Below are 22,503 nucleotides of genomic sequence, written 5' to 3' on the forward strand. Positions count from 1 at the left end.
AACAGAGAATATTTATTGTCACTTTAAAAATTATAGTTCTGGAGTCTGTACTCTGTAAAATTCTGCTTCAGCCTTGAGGAAGAGGGGATGGAGGAGCCATGCTAAATATCTAAGGCAACAGATGTCAACTGGTGGCCAGCTGGCTGAAATTGCCCCATGGTCATGTTTGGTTTGGCCTGAGGAAGTTTTTACAATCATCTTAAATTAGAACACCTTTACAAAGTCTGCAGTGTCCTCAACACATGCCACTCCCGCCCCATTATTTTTCTATCTGGCTGGCTTCACTTGTTTATATTATGTGCCTGACCTGACCCTGTAGACTTTTAAACTTGTGAGCCCTGCCCTACAAAATGTTCATATTCTTCAGCCCTCTTTATGACCCAGGAAACAAGACTGGACATCATATATCCAGTTTTTTAGATAACAGAAAGAGCTTAGAGGCATGGGTGATGATGCTGGATAATAAGGAGGGAATGCACTGATTTTCAGGCATAGGCGGATTTAGGTGTAGGAAACCTCCATTATTTACCTATAATTTCAGTTGGTTGGGGTACATGTACCACTTGAATTTCATACTTGCTGTTGACTTTTGAAAAATAAGCTAACCAGATGAAATCCAAACCCCTGAGGATAAGAACCAAACCAAAGCCATTAAAGAGGCACAGAAGGAAGGACTAACAGGACCAGACTGTCACCTTGGCCATCCCTACGGAGCTTGCATTCAATTCTGGAATACCCTGATTAGTCTTATCTCCACGTTCCCACATTCCATAATCCTGTTGGAGAAAAAGGGGAAAAGAGGTATTAATAGGTGACAAGTATTATGGAAAAATGATTCCTTTACGTCCCTGCAGGCATCATGAAATGTGACTATCTCTTCTCAAAGGGTACCAAATTCATGCCTTTACACACTCAAGCTGTATTCTTTCTTGATTTCAGTTCATTTGACCTCTGGTTAGAGTTCTGGAAATAAATACTCGAGTAGAACAAAAATGCATGCGAATACACCCAGTTTTCTTATATCTAAAAGTTATTCATTTGTAAGAAACTCATGACGTGTAGAGAACAAAATATTTTATCTTAAAAGGCTGACATTTATTCAGCTAATACGTCTAAACTTGTATTAAATTGTAAGATGGAATAAAGAAGAAATGGGTTATAACTGGGTGAAATCAACCAAACCATTTAAAATAATTTAACAGATTACCTTTTGAGAAAAAAATGCTCAGCAGTAATGGGTGCAAAGTCAAAACTGAGGCTCAGAACACTAAACTTGCCTGGTATTTTGAAATGAATTAATATGAATTGGCTTAGGACAGCCCATCCACCTAGAGGACTTGATACATACATACTTAACTTTTATAGCTCATATTTTCACTGAAGAAACCCAGGCACTGGATACCGTTTTGAAATAATGCTGTATACACTATTGAAGGATTACAACCCACGACAAACAGGACCAATGCCAACATTCTGGCACTTATTATTATTAGAGAAAGATAAACATTTTCAGAATGAGACATTTTAGACTCAGACACACTAGAGTGACTTTAGACTCTTCCCTGCCGTGCAGACCTCGTGGCTGACTCCAGGACCCCTTCCTTCAGTCCTCTGCACAGCGGGGCCTTTCCACGCCAACCCGTCTTCATTCCAACCCTGGAGCCGAGTGCCTGATTCATCCTTAAAAACTGCTTTGATCAGTTTGCTCTCCAGCATGAGACTCTAACCTGACGGCCTGTTTATTCCCTAGTGGATCGTGTTCAAATCCCTCTCTCTGATGGCCTTACCTCTATGATCCAGCCCCACACTTCCTGCCTGTCCACAAGCTGACTTTACTTCCTACTATTCTGGAGCACTCAGCTGTCACCCTAAGAATACACCTTTACTCCACCCCCTCTTTCCCCAATCACCCCTCCCCTTCCCCCACACTCACAGCCATTCCTGATACTCTCGCACCCCTTTCCCTCCTCTTGCTTATCTGAGCCCTACTCATCTACCAACATCCAACTCAAGTTCCACCCTTTCTACAAAGCCTTCCCCAGTTTCTTCAGACCAGGCTTTGTCAACCTCGGCGGTGCTGACATTTGCAGCCTGCTCCTTCTCCGTTGTAGGAGGGCTGTCCTGTGCACTGTAGGGTGTTCAGCAGCATCCCTGGCCTCCACCCACTAGATGCCAATAGTACCCGCTCTCCTGTTGTCAACATCGAAAATGCCTCCAGACATTGCTTGGTTTCCCTGGCAGAGCCAAAGACTGCTCCTGGTGGAAGATTATTGCTTCAGACCTGGGGTCAACAAGCGCTTGCCCTGGTACTGAATCTGGTCTGCTACACCTGTGATCCAGAAATAAGGTCTATTTGGGACACAGCTGCACTCACGAGGTCACAGGATGTCTGCAGCTGTTTGTGTGGTATCAGTACAATGGCAGAGTTAAACAGCAGCAAGAGAGACCACGGAGACTGGAAGAGCTGAGAAGATTTACTCTGACCCTTTCCTGAAAAAGTTTGATGATCCTTGCTTTGACATTGGTGGCTCTTTATTAAAAACAAAAAGCAAAGTCTAGCCTTTCATTATTGCTCTTCTGGCCAGCTTTGCAGTTTAGCTGTTCTCTACAAGTGAGTGAGGCTCAGCTCTCCGTAGCAGACAGCAGCCCGGAGGAACTGCGTGTGTAGTTATTTCCACCCACACACACCTAGCCCAGGGCACCTGTCTGGGCCCAGCCTCTCTCCCTGTGCGCTGCCTGGGGCACTGATACTCGTGGTGTTGCCCTTCACCCTGATTCAGGCTCCCAGTGCACACGCCACAGGGTATTTGAGGATCTTATTTAAAATAAACCTAATGAATTCAAACAGAGCATATGGCACATTTCAACAATAAAAGCTCCCCAACTGGGCTCCTGGACACAGATGTGCACTTTGTGTGCAGAGGTGACATAATCTTATACCTCTAATCTTGCTAACCTTTGGGCCAGCCCCAAACAGCCTGGCCCTCAAACAGCTGTATGATTTCTATCCTTCCTGACGCTGTAACACTGGAAAATAAACACTGGATTTGAACTTACAGCAACTTTATACGCAGCTTCTATGTAAAACACAAGATTCTGTATGAAGGCCACCTCGTCAAGAGTGAAAATAATACGTAAGCCTACAAAAGAAAAACAAACAATAAGTTTACGGAGTTATGTTGTAAAGAGAGTTGCCAATTACAAATGACAAATCTTATACTAGAAAATAAATCATATACCCTCTTTTGCATATTTCTTACTAGGGCATCAAAAATTAAGTATGAAGTCAGTCATAACAGTTAATGTCTAATTCAGGAAGGAAAGAGGGGAGGAAAGAGGGAGAGAAGGATAAGGAGGGAAAGACGGAGGAGGGAAGGAAGAAAGGAAGGAGGGAAACAGGATGGGAAAGGAGGAGGGAGGTAGTGAATAAGGGAGGGAATGAGAAAAGGAAAAAGGAAGGAGGGAGGGAAGGAAAGAAGGAGGGAGGGAAGGAAGGAAGGTGGTAAGAAAGGAGGGAAAGAAGGAAAGATAGAAGGAGAAAAGCAAGGAAGGAAGGCGGACAGAAGGGGAAAAAGATACAAGGGAGGAAGGGAAGGAAAGAGAGGGAGGGAAGGAAGGAAGGAGGAAAGGAAGGAGTGATGAAAGGAGGGAAAGAAGTTGAGAGGGAAGGACAGAAAGAACGAAGGAAGGAAGTAGGGAAGAAAGGACAGAGGGAAGAATGGAAAGAGGGCAGGAAGAAAGGAGGGGAGAAAGAGAGGGAGGAAAGGAGAGAAGGAGGGGAGGACAGGAAGGAGGAGGAAGGTGGAAAGGATGGAAGGAGGGAAGGATGGAGAGGAGGAGGGTAAGATGGAAGGAAGGAAGAGGGATAGAAAGGAAGAAGAAAGGGAGGGAGGAGGGAGGGAAGGAAGAAAGAAAGGAGGGATGGAAGGAGGGAGAGAGGGAAGGAGGGATGGAAGGAGTAAGGGTTAGAGAGAGGGAGGGCAGGAAGGAAGGAGGGAAGGATGGAAGGTGGGACAGGGAAAAGGAAATAAGGAAGGAGAGAAGGAAAGAGGGAGAAATGAAGGAGGGAGAGGGAAGAAGAGAGGAAGGAGGGGAAGAAAGAGGGATGGAATGAAGGGAGGAGGGGGAGGGAGGGAAAGAGGGAGGCAACGGGGAAAGAAGGAGGGAAGGAAGGAGGGATGCAGGAGGTGAGGAGAGAGGGATGGAAAGGAGGAGGGAATGAAGGAGGTGAGAAGGGAACGAAGGAAGGAAAGGCAAAATGAGGTAGGGATGGAAGGGGAAGGAGGGGAGGGAGAGAAGGAAGGAAGGAGGGTGGGAAGGAGGGGTAAAGAGGGAAGGAGGCAGGGAGGGCGGGAAAGAAGGAAGGAAGGAAGGAGGGAAGAAATGAGAGAGGGAAGGAAGGTAGTAGGGAAGAAAGGCAAGAAAGGAAGGATGGACAGGAAGAGGATGGGAAGGAAGGAGGGCAGGAAGGAGGGAAGAAAGGAAAGGAGGGAAAGGACAGAGGAAGAAGTCAGGGGAGAAAGGAGGAAAGGAAGGAGGGAGGGAGGGAGGAGGAAGGAGATGGAGGAAGGAGGGAAGGACAGATGGAAGGAGTCAGTGAAGGAAGGAGGGAGGGACAGAAGGGAGAAATGAGGGAAGGAGGGAGAGAAGTATGGAAGGACTGAAGGAAGAAGGGTAGAAAGGAAGGAGAGAGAGAAGGAGAGAGGGAAGGAAGGATGGTAGAAGGGTAGGAAGAAGGGAGGGATGGAAGGAAGAAGGAAAGGAAGGGAAGGAAGGAAGAAGGCAGGGAGGGAAGTAAAGAGAGGGAAGGAGGGAGGGGAGGAAGCGAGAGGGAGGACAGGATGGAAGGATGGAAGGTGAGAAGGAGAAAGGGAAAGAAGGAAGGAGACAAAGAGGGAGAAAAGGAAGGAAGGATGGAGGGAACAAGGGAATGAAGGAAGGGAGGAAGGAGGGAGAGTTGGAAGGAGGAAAGGAGGGAGGGAAGAAAAGAACAAGGGAAGGGCAGAGGCAATGAGGGAGGGAAGGAAGGAGGTAGAGAACGAGGGGCAGAGGAGGGAAGGAGAGAGGGACGGAAGGAAGGAGGGGAGGAGGCGGCAAAGGGAGGAGGAATGAGAGGAGGGAGGGGTAGAAGGGGAATGAGGGGATGGAAGGAGGGTGGGAAGGAAGGTAGGAAGGAGGGAAGACAGGAAGGGTGGAAGGAGCGAGGACGGGAAGGAAGGAGGGAAGCAGGGAGGTAGCGAAGAAGGAAGGAAGGAATCAGTGGAGGAAGGAGAGGAGGAGGGAGGGATGAAAGGATGGAAGGGGGAAGAAGGGAGGGAAGGAAGAAACAAGAGAAGGAAAGGAGGAGGGATGAATGGAAGGAACGTGGGAGGGATGGGAGGAAGGATGGAAGGAAACGGGGGGCGAGAAAAGGAAGGAAAGGAGGAGGGGATGATTTATGGAGGGAGGGAAGAAAGGAGGGAGGGAGGGAATGAGAGAGAGAAGCTAAGAGGGAAGGAAGGAGGGAGAGCAGGAAGGAAGGAGGGGCAAAGGAAGGATGAAAGGTAGGAAGGGGAAAGGGGAGGAGAAGGAAAGGGGAAGAGATGGAAGGAAGGAAGGAAAGAAGGTGAGAAGTAAGGAGGAAGGATAGAGGGGGGAAAGAGGGAAGGATGGAAGGAAGAAAGGAGGGAAGGAAGAAGGAAGAGAAGTGGAGGAGGGAGTGAACAAAGGATGGATGGAAGGAGGGAGGGATGGAAGAAAAGAGGGAGGGATGGAAGAAAAGAGGGAGGGATGGAAGAAAAGAGGGAAGGAAGGAGGGAGGGAAAGAGGGAACGAGAGAGGGAGGGAAGGAACAAAGGAGAGGAGGGATGGAAGGAAAAGGAGGGAAGGACAGGATGAAGGAAGGAGGATAGAAAGGAAGGAGAGAGGCAAGATAGAAAGTAGGGAGGAAAATAAGGAATGAGGGAAGGATGAAAGGAAGGAGGGACGGAAAGAGTGAGGACAGAAAGGAGGGAATGAAGGAGGGAGCCAAGGAAAGATGGAAGATAAGAAGGGCTCTGCTTCTGCATGTGTGCCTAGGAGTAGAAATGATTGAAAGAGAAGATGTGAGGCCTTCATATACGTGTGGGATTTGTGCAGAGAAGATCCCACAGAGCCAGCATTTTAGCCCAGCACAACCACTGTCTTATCCTTGAGTAAACCACAGGGTGGGTATTTCCCCCCAATGACCGGGTTGGGAAAGGAGAGCCCCCAGCTACAGGCAATGGCTCTTCAACTCATGGAAAGGCCAGCTCCCAGCACCTGCCCAGGAGAGCAAGCCTAAATGTACAGCTGGTTATGACAAATACATGTATTTTTGAAGTATGAATTCTTGAAACTGGTGTGGGTAAGATACGTACTCTTACATCACTTGGGGGGGGGGCGGGTGGTTAACTGGTAAAGTAAAAAAGAAAATGAAAGTGAAGTCATTCAGTCGTGTCTGATTCTTTGCGACCCCATGGGCTACAGCCTACTAGGCTCCTCCGTCCATGGATTTTCCAGGCAAGAATACTGGAGTGGGTTGCCATTTCCTTCTCCAAACTGGTAAACTGTTCTGCAAACAATATGGCAATGAGTATAAGTAGCCTTTGAATGATATCAAACTAAGAGAAGGAAGCAAATAGATATGGGGGTCAAAGTTTGTATTGTAATACAGTTATAATAGGTAAACAAATAAAAGAATAAAGGAATAGTTTAATTATGGAATATCCATTGGTAAAGTCACTAAAATTGTTTATGAACACCTTTAATATTATGGGGGAAATGCTTAAGTTATAATGCTATGTAATAAAAACACTATATGTATACCATATGACCTTAAATATGTTTTTTAAAATACAGTGGAAAAAAAAACCTGGAGGAGACACATTCAAATGAAAATTATCAGTGAGAGTTTTTTCCTTTGTATTTCATTATATTTTCCAAACCATCTACAGTGAGCTCACCTTAACTTTCATAACCAAAAAGTCCTTTTTAAGTCCCAGGTTTATTCACAAAGCCATAACACTATTATTTCCTGATTTCTCCTATTTTTGGAGTTTCACATTTGCAGTCTGAAGTAAATGCAAAGCCTTTGACCCCGGAGCATGAATTTACAGGACTGGAGGGAACAGCTTTGTGAAGCAGCAGCTAAGTGGCCTAACTCAAGGTCCTGCGAGGGCTCAGGAGGCTGACTGTCAACAGAGCCACAGAATCAGGGGATATAATATAATGCAAAAAAGCAGCTTATTTTGAATACTGGTCAATGCCTGCCCCCCCCCCGCCCCCTTTTGGATGGTCACTCCCAGTTCAATGGGCTCCATCAGGCCTGGCTTACCGGAGGCTGTCATCTGGGCCAGGAACAGGAGGAAGAGTGAGGTGGCGTCCACCTGGAGGTGGCCCCACTGGTCGTCGCCCACCACAGTGCTGCAGGTGGCAGTGTTGTACTTGGCGTGCAGGCTGTCCTCAGTACTCTGAGTGTGCTTGAACCTCTCCACTTTATCCACCTGAGGAAGACAGCAAGCCAGCTGCATGGAGCTGAGGGGTTCATGGCTGGCAGGGTCATTATCTTGGATTTAGACCTTTTATCTGTTACCTCTGGGAGACAGAGGGATGGAAGGTAGGGGACGGATGTTCACTAGTGAGCCTCACACAGAGGGGCTGTATGTGTGTCTGTGTGGCTCTTCCTGCCCATCACCAGAAATGTCTTAGTCTACTGGGATTTTAACAAGCTCTGCAAGCTTGAGAGGTCAAGCCAAAGGGTTTCCTTGTCTGCTATTCCCAGCATGAGCTGTGACACATAGTAGGAACTCAATGAGAGGGAGGGAAGGAATGAGGGAAGAGGGGAGGACGAGGCCCTTTTCTTCCTCTGTAAATTTCTTCTTTAAATTTCCAATCCTATTTCCTTATGTTGAAAAGAAAAGAACAATGATGCTTTTGAAAACTAATGGGAACGTGCCGATCACGGGTGGGGACTGTACCATATTCATCTTGGAATCTGTGCAGATCCTAGTATGATGTTCTGTACACAGTACATGCTCAAGAAATTTTCTACCCTCACTGAAAATACCAGTAAATATTAGTCAAGTTTTAAAAACTCAAGCATTTCAACTCCAAGTGAAAGCAGTTCAGTCGTGTCCAACTCTTTGCGACCCCATGGACTACACAGTCCATGGAATTCTCCAGGCCAGAATACTGGAGTGGGTAGCCTTCCCCTTGTCCAGGGGATCTTCCCAACTCAGGGGTCAAATCCAGGTCTCCCACATTGCAGGCGGATTCTTTACCAGCTGAGCCTCAAGGGAAGTCCTCAACTCAAAGAAACCCTTTTATAAACTCAACAGAATAAACAACAGCACACTGCTTTCTAGGAATGACTTTTCAAAACAATGTTTTCTTCCTTGTTTAGAAAAAGGGCATGTTCTTCTTTTACAGAAGTGAGTGAAAGTTGCTCAGTCATGTCCAACTCTTTGCAACCTCATTGACTATAGTCCATGAAATTCTGCAGGCCAGAATACTGGAGTGGGTAGCCTTTCCCTTGTCCAGGGGATCTTTCCAACCCAGGGATCGAACCCAGGTCTCCTGCATTGCAGGCGGATTCTTTACCAGCTGAGCCACAAGGGAAGTCCAAGAATACTGGAGTGGGTAGCCTATTCCTTCTCCAGCGGATATCCCCAACTCAAGAATCAAACTGGAGTCTCCTGCATTGCAGGTGGATTCTTTACCAACTGAGCTATGAGGGAAGCCCTGAAAAGACTTTGAGAAAGTATTCTCTGAGTCTGGTTCTATGGTATATTAAAATTACTGAAGATAATTTTAAAAGGAAAAAGTAAGCTAAATTTTTTCACTTTCTCCTCATTTTGGGAAGTTCAAAACACTCTAAGACTGATGGTTGTCACCAGAAAAATGATAAAGCGCCCACTCAGATGACCCAAAAATACATCTGTTGTTTTCTGCCTACCTGTCTCATCATGCACTGGAGAAGACCTCGCATCAGTTTCACCACATTCTGTAGAAATAAAATGGGATCAGTAACAAGGCCAGCTTCCTTGGTCCATGAAAACAACCTCCTCCCCATATGACAGGTAAGCCAGTGCTGCCTGGAACCTTCCCCAAGAAGGCATATACAAGCACTTATTCAGATTATTTCTACTTCTCCATTCCATCACAAAGAAAGAAAATCTTGATGAAGTGACTTATCTCAAATAAAGATGTTGGACCAGATGGTATCTTCTGGTGCTGAAATCCAGTGACTCCTGCTATTTTATTCAAGACAATTTTTATAAGCCTAGTACCTTGGAGCTTTATGTCTCAATTCTTAGTAATTTATTTTTGTTATACTATGGATGAATTAAGTCCACCCTGCCTGCCCTAAAGTAACGATGCTTTGCTAAAACAGCCATTTGTGACACCATTACTAGACTATTGAGTAAAGTTCTTACAAAATGCAAGTAGTTGCCAAGGTTTCTTAGTAATACATATTAGAACCAATTATGGACCTAGAGAGTGTCATGCTGAGGGAAGTAAGTCATACAGAGAAGGAGAAATATAGTATAACAATTATTATTATAAATAATAATAAAAACATGATAATCAGCCATTCTGTTCCGGTATTGTACAAAACACTTTACTTAGAGTCCCACTGAGTCTTGCAACACCCTTATGAGATGAGTGTTATTATTTCCCCACTTTACAATGAGGAACTTGAGGCTGATGAGTCAACACTGCTCAAGTCTCTCAGCTGGCAAGGGGTGGAGCAGGACAGAGCCCAGGTCCTCTGGAGTTTGAGCTCCTCGTCAATACATTATATTGCTTCTCTCTTCCTCCACAATTCAGACCCACTGAAAGATGGTCTTCATACGTCCTATTAAATCCACTAGAAAAAGACTTCACAAGTGGCTAGAGAATGGGGGTGTTTTTAGGTCAAAGTAGGCAGGCTGAAAGAAGTTCCCTCCCGGGGCCATTAGCATCTCCTCTCTTACACAATGAACATGGTTTGCAGGCTAAAACGTAGTGAAGGGCCACCAAAGATAATTATGGGAGAAAAGTTTGAAATGGATCACCCTTCAGATTCTTCCTTCTCTAAAATCCTAGGATTCTATAGTATAATCTCAATTTATGTCAGAAACTCTTTTGATGCAGAAAATATTACCCTATAATTAAAAGGTATAATTAACACTGTCAAAATTAACATTTCCTACAGTGTGTAGCACAAACATTTGCCAATTGACTTCCCCTCAAATAAGGTTATTTTCCATTATGAAGAGGCCCAGCGGTTCCCAACTGGGGGTGACATTAGCATCCCCTGGGGGTGGGGGAGCATTTAGAAATATGGGGGTGGAGGCATTTTTATTGTCACCTTGATGGGGATGGGAGCTGTAGGCATTTAGTAAGTAAGAACTAAGGATGCTACATGTCCTGCAATGCATGGGACAGTCTCACACAATGAGCAGCTGTACTGCCTAAGCCCCAAAGGGAATAGTGTCCATGTCGAGGATCATTGGAAGATCCAGTGTTATTTTCCATAATCAAGGGAGACGTCTCCTGTAGTTATTAACCACACTCAACAAATCAAACAATGTGGTCTGTTTGTGCCTCTCTATTGTGTCATAGAGCGGCAAATCTAGTCAACTAACCCAGAATCAGAAATTGCTTACAGAAGAGAGGTAGTGGGGGTGTGGGTGGGTGGGTGGGTGGGTGAGAGAGAGAGAGAGAGAGAGAGAGCATTCAATGCTTGCTGTGCGCATGTTAAATCCTACCCCCAAGCGCCAAGACTAGGCGATCTCACCTCTGGCTCAGCACGTCTGGTCAAATTCAAATGGCCCTTTCCCTGATCGCACAGGCTTCCTCTCTCAGCTTCCCCACTGCTGACAAGGCCGCCTGCCACTCAGGCCCACTTGGTTTATGATTGGGCCACAAGGATTCTCCCTGGAACTGATGACCCACTGGCTGTGTGGGTCAATAAGCAGTGTGCCAATCAAAGACAAATCCCAAAGGCTCTCAAGCTCCTTGTACACATCAATGCTCCTTGTAGGGTAAGGGAGTTAGATAAGGTGAGGTTTGGAAAAAGAAGGAGACCGGCACTTTAAGGATCAGCTTTAATGAGGTGAGAAGGGGCAGCAGTCAGATTAGTAACCTGCTGCCCTAACCCAAGAAAAGAGTAAGTACATATAGGCATATATGTGGAAATCTACTGTCTTAAGGGGGCCTGTTCTTCTTCAAGATTGTTTGGAGTAATTATCTCTTAAACGGCTGGGGCAAGGAATTCTGGAGATCAGCCAGAGGCTGGACCTGCTGGGAGCTGAGCGTAATCAACCTTAATGTCTATTTTTTTCTTCCTGTGAGAGAGTTCTTTATTTTGCATAGAATGGTGGGGAGGACCCGGAGGGGAGTTTGAACTGCAGGCTATTTTGAGCCATGTAACTTTCCTTCACTCCTTACTTCAACACTATCACTCAGAACACTCTGAAAATACCTCCATGCTCAGGGGCAGATTATTTTCTTACATACTTAGTGATGGCAAGTCTTTGCTTTGGTAGGTATGTTGGTTTCTGATTTTGGAAAACAATAAAGGACTTCATTGTGCCATATGATAACACGGGTATGAAAACTGGACAATACCAGTGTGGTTCAAAATTAAAGGGTACTGCAAATTAATAAGACTGCTTTGGAATGACTCAAACTAGAAAGGCATTTTGCAAAACTGTTTTAAGTAGTGGCAATACTATTTGAATAAATATCCTTTCAACATGAGAACTCCACAGAGCATACATTTTGGAATGTGGAGTTCGAGTATGCTGCTTTAAAAACAATCATGTTAGTTTATAATGACATCTCATACATGAGTTATGTATAAAACTGACAGCACGTGTGAGAGAAATGTAGTTAGTTAGAAATTTGGATGTCTACTCAGTGTGACTGTTGTTTTTTTATGGAGGGAAAAAAAATCTCAAAAGGAGAGCCATGAGAGGTTGAGAGACCAAAGTGTCTCCCCCAAATATCCTAGAACAGAAACGGAGCCGACATCTGCACCAGGCTGTTTTGCACACAGTTACTCCTTGTAGGCTTTTCAGTCCAAGGAAAAGGTGCTGAGCACCAGGCCAGAGGTGCCAGTCAGACTTACCTGCTCCAGCTCGTAGGCTTTGGCCTTGTCCTCGTCGCGGTCAGCGTTCTTGCGGTAGGCCATGCCCAGGCCCCACACGGCCAGGATGCTGTAGATGTTATCCCGTACCCAGGCGTCCTTCTGCTCATGACTAGCTGACAGCAGCCCCGTGACGGGATTCTATCAGAGAGGAGACACGAAATGATAGCACCACCTTTCACCCAGCACCTGGGCCAGGAACTCTCACCCCAAGCAGGGCACAATGAGGACTGGGACGAGAAGTGAAGAGCCCAGAGTTCCAATCTTTGCCCTGCTACCAGTGTGATCTTGGGTGAGCAGTGACATCACTTTTCTAGGTTTTGGTTTTCTGCATAATGAGGATATTAGACTAAAAAAAATCTCTAAGGCACCTTTTAACTTGTAGTACTTGTTGTTTTGCTTTCAGATGAGACCATACTGTTCTAAGTGACAAACAGAAGAAACAGCAAACAGAAAAAGCCTACAAGGCTTTTACAAATCTGTGTGGTATGGAATTAATTCTTCCTCTCCTGTGGTGTTTCCACCCCAATTGGTAAAGTACTGAACATGAGAGCAAGGAGCCCCACTCCACCACTCCAGCTCTGTATGCCTGGGGAAACTGCCTGCCTTAAAAAGGAGGCACCAAGCAAGAGGCCATGGGGGGGTGGGTCCTATGGAGCTATGATATCACCAGTATTTAAAAGGGCAGCTGAGTCACTAAAAAGCCAGACCTTCACAAAAAAAAGTGTACACAAATATTCATAACAGCATTATTCATGATAGCCCCAAAAAGGAAACAACCCAAGTGTCCATCAACTGATGAATGGATAAACAAAACATGATCCAAACAATATTATTCCTGAAACAATATTCCTGAAATATTCAGGAATAAAAAGGAATGAAGTACTAATACAGGCTACAGCATGGATGAACCTTGAAAATATTATGCTAAGTAAAAGAAGCCAGTTACAAGTCTACATACTGTATGATTTCAATTGTACAGAACGCCCAGAATAGAAAATCTATAGAGATAGAAAGTAGATGAATAGTTGTCTAGGGCTGCAGGTAGGAGTGGGTAGGAGGAAATAGGGAGTGAGGGAGTGACTGCTAACAGGTTTTTTTCCTTTTGGGGGGGTGATGAAAATGTTCTAAAATTGACTGTGGTGATGATGTACAACTCTGTGAATATGCTAAAAAATCATTAAATTATACATGCTAGATAAATTGTATGGTAAGTAAATTATATCTCAATAAAGCTATTTTTTTTAGAATCTAGTCCAATAAACTCTGTGCCTAGAAATAAAATTGATAACATAGGAGAAGAGTCACATAAATATAAAGCCTCTGTTGACTTTTCCTGAAATTATGCAAAGAAATATGTATCTAATAAAATACATCATAGCAATCGAAACCTTGCCAGCTTAAAATATTACTCAAAAGTCTACTAAATTATTTACAAAAGGGCTCATTAAAAAAAAAAACTCTGTTGGGGGACTTCCCTGGTGGTCCAGTGGTTAAGCATCCGCCTTCCAGTGCAGGGGACGCAGGTTTGATCCCAGGTCAGGGAACCAGATCCCACATGCCCACAGGGCAATTAACTCTGCACGCCGCAACTAGAGAAATCCTCATGCTCTAGAGCCTGTACTCTGCAACAAGAGAAGGCCGTGCACTATAACCAGAGAAGCCCAGTCATTCTGCAACTAGAAAAAATGCCCATGTGGTGCAACAAAGAGCCAGTGTGCTGCAACGAAGACCCAGCACAGCCAAAATGAAAACAAATGAAATCAAAAAAGCAAGAAAAAAAAACTCTGTTGAGTACTTTCAAAGTGAATGCCAAGGTAACTAGGTAAAAAAATATTGGCATAGTTTCAGATAGTCCCACCTAAGGAATTAAATATTTGACTTTCTCTTTTAACTAATCTATGCCCTCTTCAAAAACATCTAAAACACAACTGAGACTCCTTTAGGGAAAGCAGCATTCCATGTATTGGTATTGTTCTACAGCCAACAACTATAAACCAATGATATCAAAAATCAACCAGAAGTGAACTGTAGGAATGGCTAAAGGAAGGTACAAGTCTTTTCCCAATAGTGGACTCCTGAAGTTCTTTTTTAAAAAATTACTGGCACAAACAAGGCATATCATAAGCATTTTTATCTGTTCTGGGGCCATCAGGAGATCCAGAGAAAGAACTCGGCCCCTCCCTGGCGTACCTATCAACCATGAGTCAATTCTGAGACAAACAACCTTCCAATGACACAGCAGTGACCACCTACACAGAGTGCCAAGTGTGGTTTGGATTATGAAATGTCACTGTCCTGTTACCTGAAAGTCACCTCTTTTGATTCTTTAGTTTGAGTTTAACTGCTGAAGTGGAACTAGACTGTCTGAGCCTCATTCCACTACAGAGAAGCAGTTGGGGTGTTTCAGGGGATCCCCATATTCAAAACTGCACATATAAGCCATGTTACATTAGGGTACTGCTGCACTCAGCAAAAGGAGTACTTACTATTGGGAAATGAAAGCCTGGTCTCCCCAAGATTAATATGTTGAAATCTAATTCCCAGTGTGACAGTATTTGCAAGTGGGGCCTCTGGGAGATAATTAGGTCATGTGGGCAGAGTGCTCAAGAATGGGAGCACCATTAAGGAAGAGGAGGGAGAAGCTACAAGGAGAGCTGCAAAGAGTCAATGGTAGTGTCCCAGTGCAGTAGCACAAACCTGTGCTGAGACTTAGCACTCTTCCTGCAGGAGAACTGACAATAACATCCCTTAACTGTAGAAGAGGTGGACCAACACAGATGAGCCAAACATAAACTGTGCTTTCAGCAAAAGCAAAGGGCGAACAAGTGGATAGCTTATCTTTCAAATCCAGTCATTTGTAGGCCCCTCTCCAACATTTTTTCATTTCTATTTAGGGGAAGTGCTATTCCTGATTCCTATTTATCAAAGAAGAAAAAAAAGGAAGGGCCCTGAGGCCTAGAATGGGTTGGGCCCAGGGCTTGACCCCTATACTGCAGTCACAAACAAGAATAAAATATTGGCGGCTTGTCTTTCTCATCCATGCCTTGTGTCCATCCATGTACACCTGTGGTTCTGCTCTGTGCTATCCTGCTGCTAGGAACCAGGCTAAGCCCCACAACACTGCCCATCTCATAGCAGAGAAGAAAGACACAGTGACCTATGAGCTGCCTCTTATAGGTGTTCACCAGAACTGACACATACCACCTCCTCTCTCATCTCAGTGATGAATGCAAGTCACATGACCATTCCTAAGTTCAACAGGATAGGGATGTTGGAAGCCTCTCCCAGAGATGAGAAGCAGATAAATGAACAACCATTACGTGGATAACTGAACAACTGTGCTGTCTTGATGCCCTCACCTGCCAGCTGTGAAGCACAGGAAACTCTTCTGTCTTCCACAGCTCACCAATTACTGAATCTAAAGTGCTCAGAGATTAATATGGTAATAAATTACTGGCCTTTTGCTTTTGGACTTATGAAAAAGTGTTAAAGTAATAAACTGAAACTCTACTCTTTAGGGTTTGGGGCTTCCCTTGGGGCTCAGCTGGTAAAGAGTCTGTCTGCAATGTGGGAGACCTGGGCTTGATCCCTAGGTTGGGAAGATACTCTGGAGAAGGGAAAGGCTACCCACTCCAGTATTCTGGCCTGGAGAATTCCACTGTCTATAATAGTCCATGGGGTCACAAAGAGTCAGACACGACTGAGTAACTTTCACTTCACTTCACTCTTTAAAGTAGCTAGAAGAGGGGGAAAGAATTGAGACATTAATGTCAGACAAAGCAGACATCACAGCAAAGAAAATGACCAGGGATACAGAGGGATGTTACATAATAATGAAAGAGTCAGTTCACTCTGAAGACATAATAATCCTACATGTGTATGGACCTAGACAAGAGGCAAAGGGATACACACATAGTGACTAGGACAGAATAGACACTGGAAGTAGAAGCAAACAAATATGACAAATGTCTAAACACAAAGTATACTGGAACATTCAAACATCCACATGCAAGAAAATGAACCTCAATCTAAATCTCACCTCTTACACAAAGTTAACTTGAAATGGATCACAGATCTAAATGTAAAATGTACACTTATTAAACTTTAAAAGAAAAACACAGAAGAAAAATCTTCAGGACTTACAATTAGGTAGAATAAGCCATGATACGAAAAGTACCATGTATAGAAGAAAAGTTGATAAACTGAGCTCTTAACTCTTTCAAAATTAAAAACTTTTGCTCTGTGAAAGACATTTGAGAGATAAAAAGACAAACTATAGACTGGGAGAAACTATTTGCATGTCACTTACTCAACAAGAATATAGAATATAGAAAGAACTCTCTCTCTCTCAAAAAAAAGGAAAGAACACTCAAAACTCAATAGTAAGAAAACAACTATTGAAAAACTGGTTTAAAAAAAACCTTGAATAGACACTTCACCAAAGAATATATACAGATACATAAATAAAAGAAGCAATAAAAAGAAGGCCAACATTAGCTGTTAAGGAAATTCAAATTAAAACAACTGTGAGATACCACTACACACCTACTGAATGGCTAAAAGAAAAAAGAAAATAATGCCAAACCACATGATCATCTCAATAGATGCCAAAAGAGCATTTGACAAAATTCAACAGCCATTCAAGTTAAACACTCTTACCAAAGTGGATATGGAGGGAACATATCTCAACACAATAAAAGCTATTGATGACAAGACCAAAGCCAACATAAAAATGGTGAAAAGCTGAAAGCCTTGTTAAAATCTGGTAGAAGACAAGCATGCCCACTCTATTCACATATTACTAGAAATCCTAGCCACAGAAATCAGACAAGAAAGAGAAGTAAAAATATCCAAATTGGAAGAGAAGAGATAAAATTGTCATTATATGCAGATGACATGATTTTATATATATATATACATATAACCCTTAAGACTCCACACAAAAACTACCAGAATAAACAATTTCAGCAAGATAGCAGGATACAAGATTAACATACAGAAATAGTTGCATTTCTTTAACACTACAATGAAATATCACAAATGGAAAGTAAAAACAATCTCTCTTAAATCAACAAAAAAATACCTACGAATAAACCTAACCAGGAGGTGAAAAATTTTACATGCCGAGAACTATAAACATTGATAAGGAATGGAAGCATGATTTAAATATCATGGAAGGATATCACATTTCTTGAATTGGAAGAATTACTATTGTTATGGCCAAACTACCAAACTATAGCAGGTGAAAAGGCCAGGCCTCAGAATGGGAAAAATATAGTGGCAAAGCAACCTGCAAAAATTAATCGCCAAAATATACAAGTAGGCTCATGCAGCTCCATCCAGACAAATAAAAAACACAATAGCAAAAATTGGGTCAAGAACTAAACAGAACATTTCTCCAAAGAAAGACATACAGGTGGCTAACAAACACAGAAAAGATGCTCAACATCAACTCATTATCAGAGAAATGCAAATCAACCACAATGAGGTACCATTAACGCCAGTCAGGATGGCTGCTATCCAAAAGTCTACAAGCAATAAATGCTGGAGAGGGTGTGGAGAAAAGGGAACCCTCTTACACTGTTGGTGGGAATGCAAACTAGTACAGCCGCTATGGAAAACAGTGTGGAGATTTCTTAAAAAACTGGAAATAGAACTGCCATATGACCCAGCAATCCCACTTCTGGGCATACACACTGAGGAAACCAGATCTGAAAGAGACACGTGCACCCCAATGTTCATCGCAGCACTGTTTATAATAGCCAGGACATGGAAGCAACCTAGATGCCCATCAGCAGATGAATGGATAAGGAAGCTGTGGTACATATACACCATGGAATATTACTCAGCCGTTAAAAAGAATTCATTTGAATCAGTCCTAATGAGATGGATGAAACTGGAGCCCCTTATACAGAGTTAAGTAAGCCAGAAAGATAAAGAACATTACAGCATACTAACACATATATATGGTATTTAGAAAGATGGTAATGATGACCCTATATGCAAAACAGAAAAAGAGACACAGAAATACAGAAGAGACTTTTGAACTCTGTAGGAGAAGTTGATGGTGGGATATTTCAAAAGAACAGCATGTATACTATCTATGGTGAAACAGATCACCAGCCCAGGTGGGATGCATGAGACAAGTGCTCCGGCCTGGTGCACTGGGAAGACCCAGAGGAATCAGGTGGAGAGGGAGGTGGGAGGGGGGATCAGGATGGGGAATACGTGTAAATCTATGGCTGATTCATATCAATGTATGACAAAACCCACTGAAATGTTGTGTAGTAATTAGCCTCCAACTAATAAAAAAAAATTAAAAAAAATAATAAAAAATTTAAGATTCATATTTCCTATGACATGATCATCTGACCATTTGGTTTGCATTTGAATTAGATAGTGCCTGTTTGTAGTAGAAGATGTACAAAGATATGTCCTGCATTATTCCTAATAATGGAGAAAAATTAGAAGCAAACTGAGATATCTAACAGATGAATGTATACTGCCTATATTTGTGAAACCATTTTATTAAATTGATTTTATAAAAATGAGGTGTTTCTATAGCAGTGGTTCTCACCTACAGGCGATTTTGTCCCCAAGGTGACATTTGGCAATATCTAGAGGCAATTTTCAGAGAAGGCAATGGCAACCCACTCCAGTACTCTTGCGTGGGAAATCCCATGGACGGAGGAGCCTGGTAGGCTGCAGTCCATGGGGTCGCGAAGAGTTTGACACGACTGAGCGACTTCACTTTCACTTTTCTCTTTCATGCACTGGAGAAGGAAATGGCAACCCACTCCAGTATTCTTGCCTGGAGAATCCCAGGGACGGGAGCCTGGTGGGCTGCCGTCCGTGGGGTCGCACAGAGTAGGACAGGACTGAAGCGACTTAGCAGCAGCAGCAGCAGCAGAGGCAATTTTGTCAAGACTGGAGTGGCATCCAGTGGGTAGATATCAAGGATGCTAATCTTCTCAGGTGGCACTAGTGGTAAAGAACCCACCTGCCAAAGCAGGAGATGCAAGAGACGTGGGCTTGATCCCTGGGTCAGGAAGATCCCCTGGAGGAGGAAATGGCATCATGCTCCAGTATTCTTGTCTGGAAAACTCCATGGACAGAGGAACCTGGTGGGCTATGGTCCATGGGGCTGCAGAAAGTTGGACATGGTTGAACACATAAAGTACAGTATAGCCCCAACACAAAAGATGATCCATCAGTCCCCAGTTTCAACACTGCCAAGGTTAAGAAACCTTGAGCTATATAAACTAACATGAATATTACTCCAAAATAATGAGTAAAAAAGCCAAGTTACAGAAAACTTGTACCTACAGAACAATCACACAGACCTGTGTTAAACACACAGTATGAAAAGCAGTCTGGTGGTTCATCAAAAAAATTAAATCCGGAATCACTCTATGACCCAGCAATTTCACTACTGGGAATATACCCTCAAAGAAATAAAAATAATTCAATCAAATATTTGTATACAAATATCCACAGAAACACTATTCACACAGCCAAAGGGCAGAAACAACCTAAATATCATCAATGTGTGAATGAATAAACAGAATGTGGTCAAACCACACAATGGAATATTACTCAGCTATGAAAAGGAATGAGGCACTGATGCTTGCTACACGATGGATGAATCTCAAAAATATGCTGAGTGAAAAAGCCAGGCCTGGTAGGCTATGTATTATATGATTCCATTTATTTGAGATGTCCAGCAGAGACAAATTCATAAGGTAAAAAAGCAGATTAGTGTCTTCCACTAATCTGGGGCTAACGAGCTGGGGGAGGAGGACTGCTTATGGGATGGGATCTCCCATTTTGGGTACTGATAAAAATGTTCTAGTAGTGGTGAGAGTGGGCACCCTTGTCTTGTTCCTGATTTCAGGGGAAATGCCTTCAATTTTTCACCATTGAGGGTGATGCTTGCTGTGGGTTTGTCATATATAGCTTTTATTATGTTGAGGTATGTTCCTTCTATTCCTGCTTTTTGGAGAGTTTTAATCATAAATGAGTGTTGAATTTTGTCAAAGGCTTTCTCTGCATCTATTGAGATAATCATATGGTTTTTATCTTTCAATTTGTTAATGTGGTGTATTACATTGATTGATTTGCGGATATTAAAGAATCCTTGCATTCCTGGGATAAAGCCCACTTGGTCATGGTGTATGATTTTTTTAATATGTTGTTGGATTCTGTTTGCTAGAATTTTGTTAAGGATTTTTGCATCTATGTTCATCAGTGATATTGGCCTGCAGTTTTCTTTTTTTGTGGCATCTTTATCTGGTTTTGGAATTAGGGTGATGGTGGCCTCATAGAATGAGTTTGGAAGCTTACCTTCATCTGCAATTTTCTGGAAGAGTTTGAGTAAGATAGGTGTTAGCTCTTCTCTAAATTTTTTGGTAGATATTCAGCTGTGAAAGCCCATCCTTGGTTCCTGGCTTTGTTTGCCTGGAAGATTTTTGATGCAGTTTCATTTCTTGCTTGTGATGGGTCTGTTTAAGATCTTCTATTTCTTCTGGGGTTCGTTTTGGAAAGTAATACTTTTCTAAGAATTGTCATTTCATCCAAGTGTCTTTTAATTGGCATAGAGCTGCTGGTAGTAGTCTCTTACGATCCTTTGTATTTCAATGTTGTCTGTTGTGATCTCTCCATTTTCATTTATAATTTTGTTAATTTGGTTTTTCTCTCTTTGTTTCTTAATGAGTCTTGCTAATGGTTTGTCAATTTTGTTTATTTTTTCAAAAAAAAACCAGCTTTTAGCTTTGTTGATTTTTGCTATGGTCTCTTTAGTTTCTTTTGCGTTTATTTCTGCCCTGATTTTTAAGATTTCTTTCCTTCTGCTAACTCTGGGGTTCTTCATTTCTTCCTTCTCTAATTGCTTTAGGTGTAGAGTTAGGTTATTTATTTGTTTTTTTTCTTGTTTCTTGATGTAAGCCTGTAATGCTATGAACGTTCCCCTTAGCACTGCTTTTATAGTGTCCCATATGTTTTGGGTGGTTGTGTTTTCATTTTCATTCATTTCTATACATATTTTTGATTCTTTTTTGATTTCTTCTATGATGTTGGTTATTCAGAAGCCGTGTTATTTAGCCTCCATATGTTTGAAGTTTTAAAACAATTTTTTTCCTGTAATTGAGATCTAATCTTACTGCACTGTGGTCAGCAAAGATGACTGGAATGATTTCAATTTTTTTGAATTTTCCAAGACTAGATTTATGGCCCAGGATGTGATCTATTCTGGAGAAGGTTCCGTGTGCACTTGAGAAAAGGTGAAGTTGATTGTTTTGGGGTGAAATGTCCTATAGATATCAATTAGGTCTAGCTGGTCCATTGTGTCATTTAAGGTTTGTGTTTTCTTGTTAATTTTCTGTTTAGTTGATCTATCCATAGTTGTGAGTGGGGTATTAAAGTCTCCCACTATTATTGTGTTACTATCAATTTCCTCTTTCATACTCGTTAGCGTTTGCCGTACATATTGGGTGCTTCCTATTGTTGGGTGCATATATATTTATAATTGTTTATCTTCTTCTTGGATTGATCCTTGATCATTATGTAGTGTCCTTCGTTGTATCTTTACATCCTTTATTGAAAGTCATTTTTATCTGATATTGAAGTATTGCGACTCCTGCTTTCTTTTGGTCTTCATTTGCATGAAATATTTTTTTCCAGCCTTTCACTTTCAGTCTGTATGTGTCCCTTGTTTCAAGGTGGGTCTCTTGTAGACAGCATATATAGGGGTCTTGTTTTTGTATCCATTCATCCAGTCTTTGTCTTTTGGTTGGGGCATTCAACCCATTTACATTTAAGGTAATTATTGATAGGTATGGTCCCGTTGCCATTTACTTTGTTGTTTTGGGTTCACGTTCATACAACCTTTCTGTGTTTCCTATCTAGAGAAGATTCTTTAGCATTTGTTGAAAAGCTGGTTTGGTGGTGCTGAATTCTCTCCATGCTTTTGTTACTGTAAAGCTTTTGAATTCTCCTTCATATCTGAATGAGATCCTTGCTGGATACAGTTATCTAGGTTGTAGGTTATTCTCTTTCATTACTTTCAGGACGTCCTGCCATTCCCTTCTGGCCTGGAGGGTTTCTATTGATAGGTCAGCTGTTATCCTTATGGGAATCCCTTTGTGTGTTATTTGTTGTTTTTCCCTTGCTGCTTTTAATATTTGTTCTTTGTGGTTGATCTTTGTTAGTTTGATTAATATGTGTCTTGGGGTGTTTCGCCTTGGGTTTATCCTGTTTGGAACTCTCTGGGTTTCTTGGACTTGGGTGGCTATTTCCTTCCCCATTTTAGGGAAGTTTTCAGCTATTATCTCCTCGAGTATTTTCTCATGGCCTTTCTTTTGTCTTCTTCT

The 22,503-nt window shown here is 42.6% G+C and overlaps 1 protein-coding gene across 5 annotated transcripts in view; it reads right to left on the reverse strand.

Moving 5' to 3' along the window:
* The window catches only part of PHKA2 (phosphorylase kinase regulatory subunit alpha 2), a 94,207-nt gene that overhangs the window by 50,335 nt on the left and 21,369 nt on the right, over positions 1–22,503 (reverse strand). For all 5 annotated transcript variants that reach the window (XM_043458426.1, XM_043458427.1, XM_043458424.1 and 2 more), the window contains 5 exons: positions 12,116–12,274; positions 8,954–9,001; positions 7,334–7,502; positions 3,058–3,140; positions 696–776 (listed from right to left, as the gene is read on the reverse strand). In XM_043458426.1, coding sequence (XP_043314361.1) covers positions 696–776; positions 3,058–3,140; positions 7,334–7,502; positions 8,954–9,001; positions 12,116–12,274 — 540 coding nt within the window. The remainder of the gene's footprint in view (positions 1–695; positions 777–3,057; positions 3,141–7,333; positions 7,503–8,953; positions 9,002–12,115; positions 12,275–22,503) is intronic.

The sequence above is a fragment of the Cervus canadensis genome, chromosome X (genome assembly GCF_019320065.1).
Source record: "Cervus canadensis isolate Bull #8, Minnesota chromosome X, ASM1932006v1, whole genome shotgun sequence".
NCBI classification, from domain to species: Eukaryota; Metazoa; Chordata; class Mammalia; order Artiodactyla; family Cervidae; genus Cervus; species Cervus canadensis.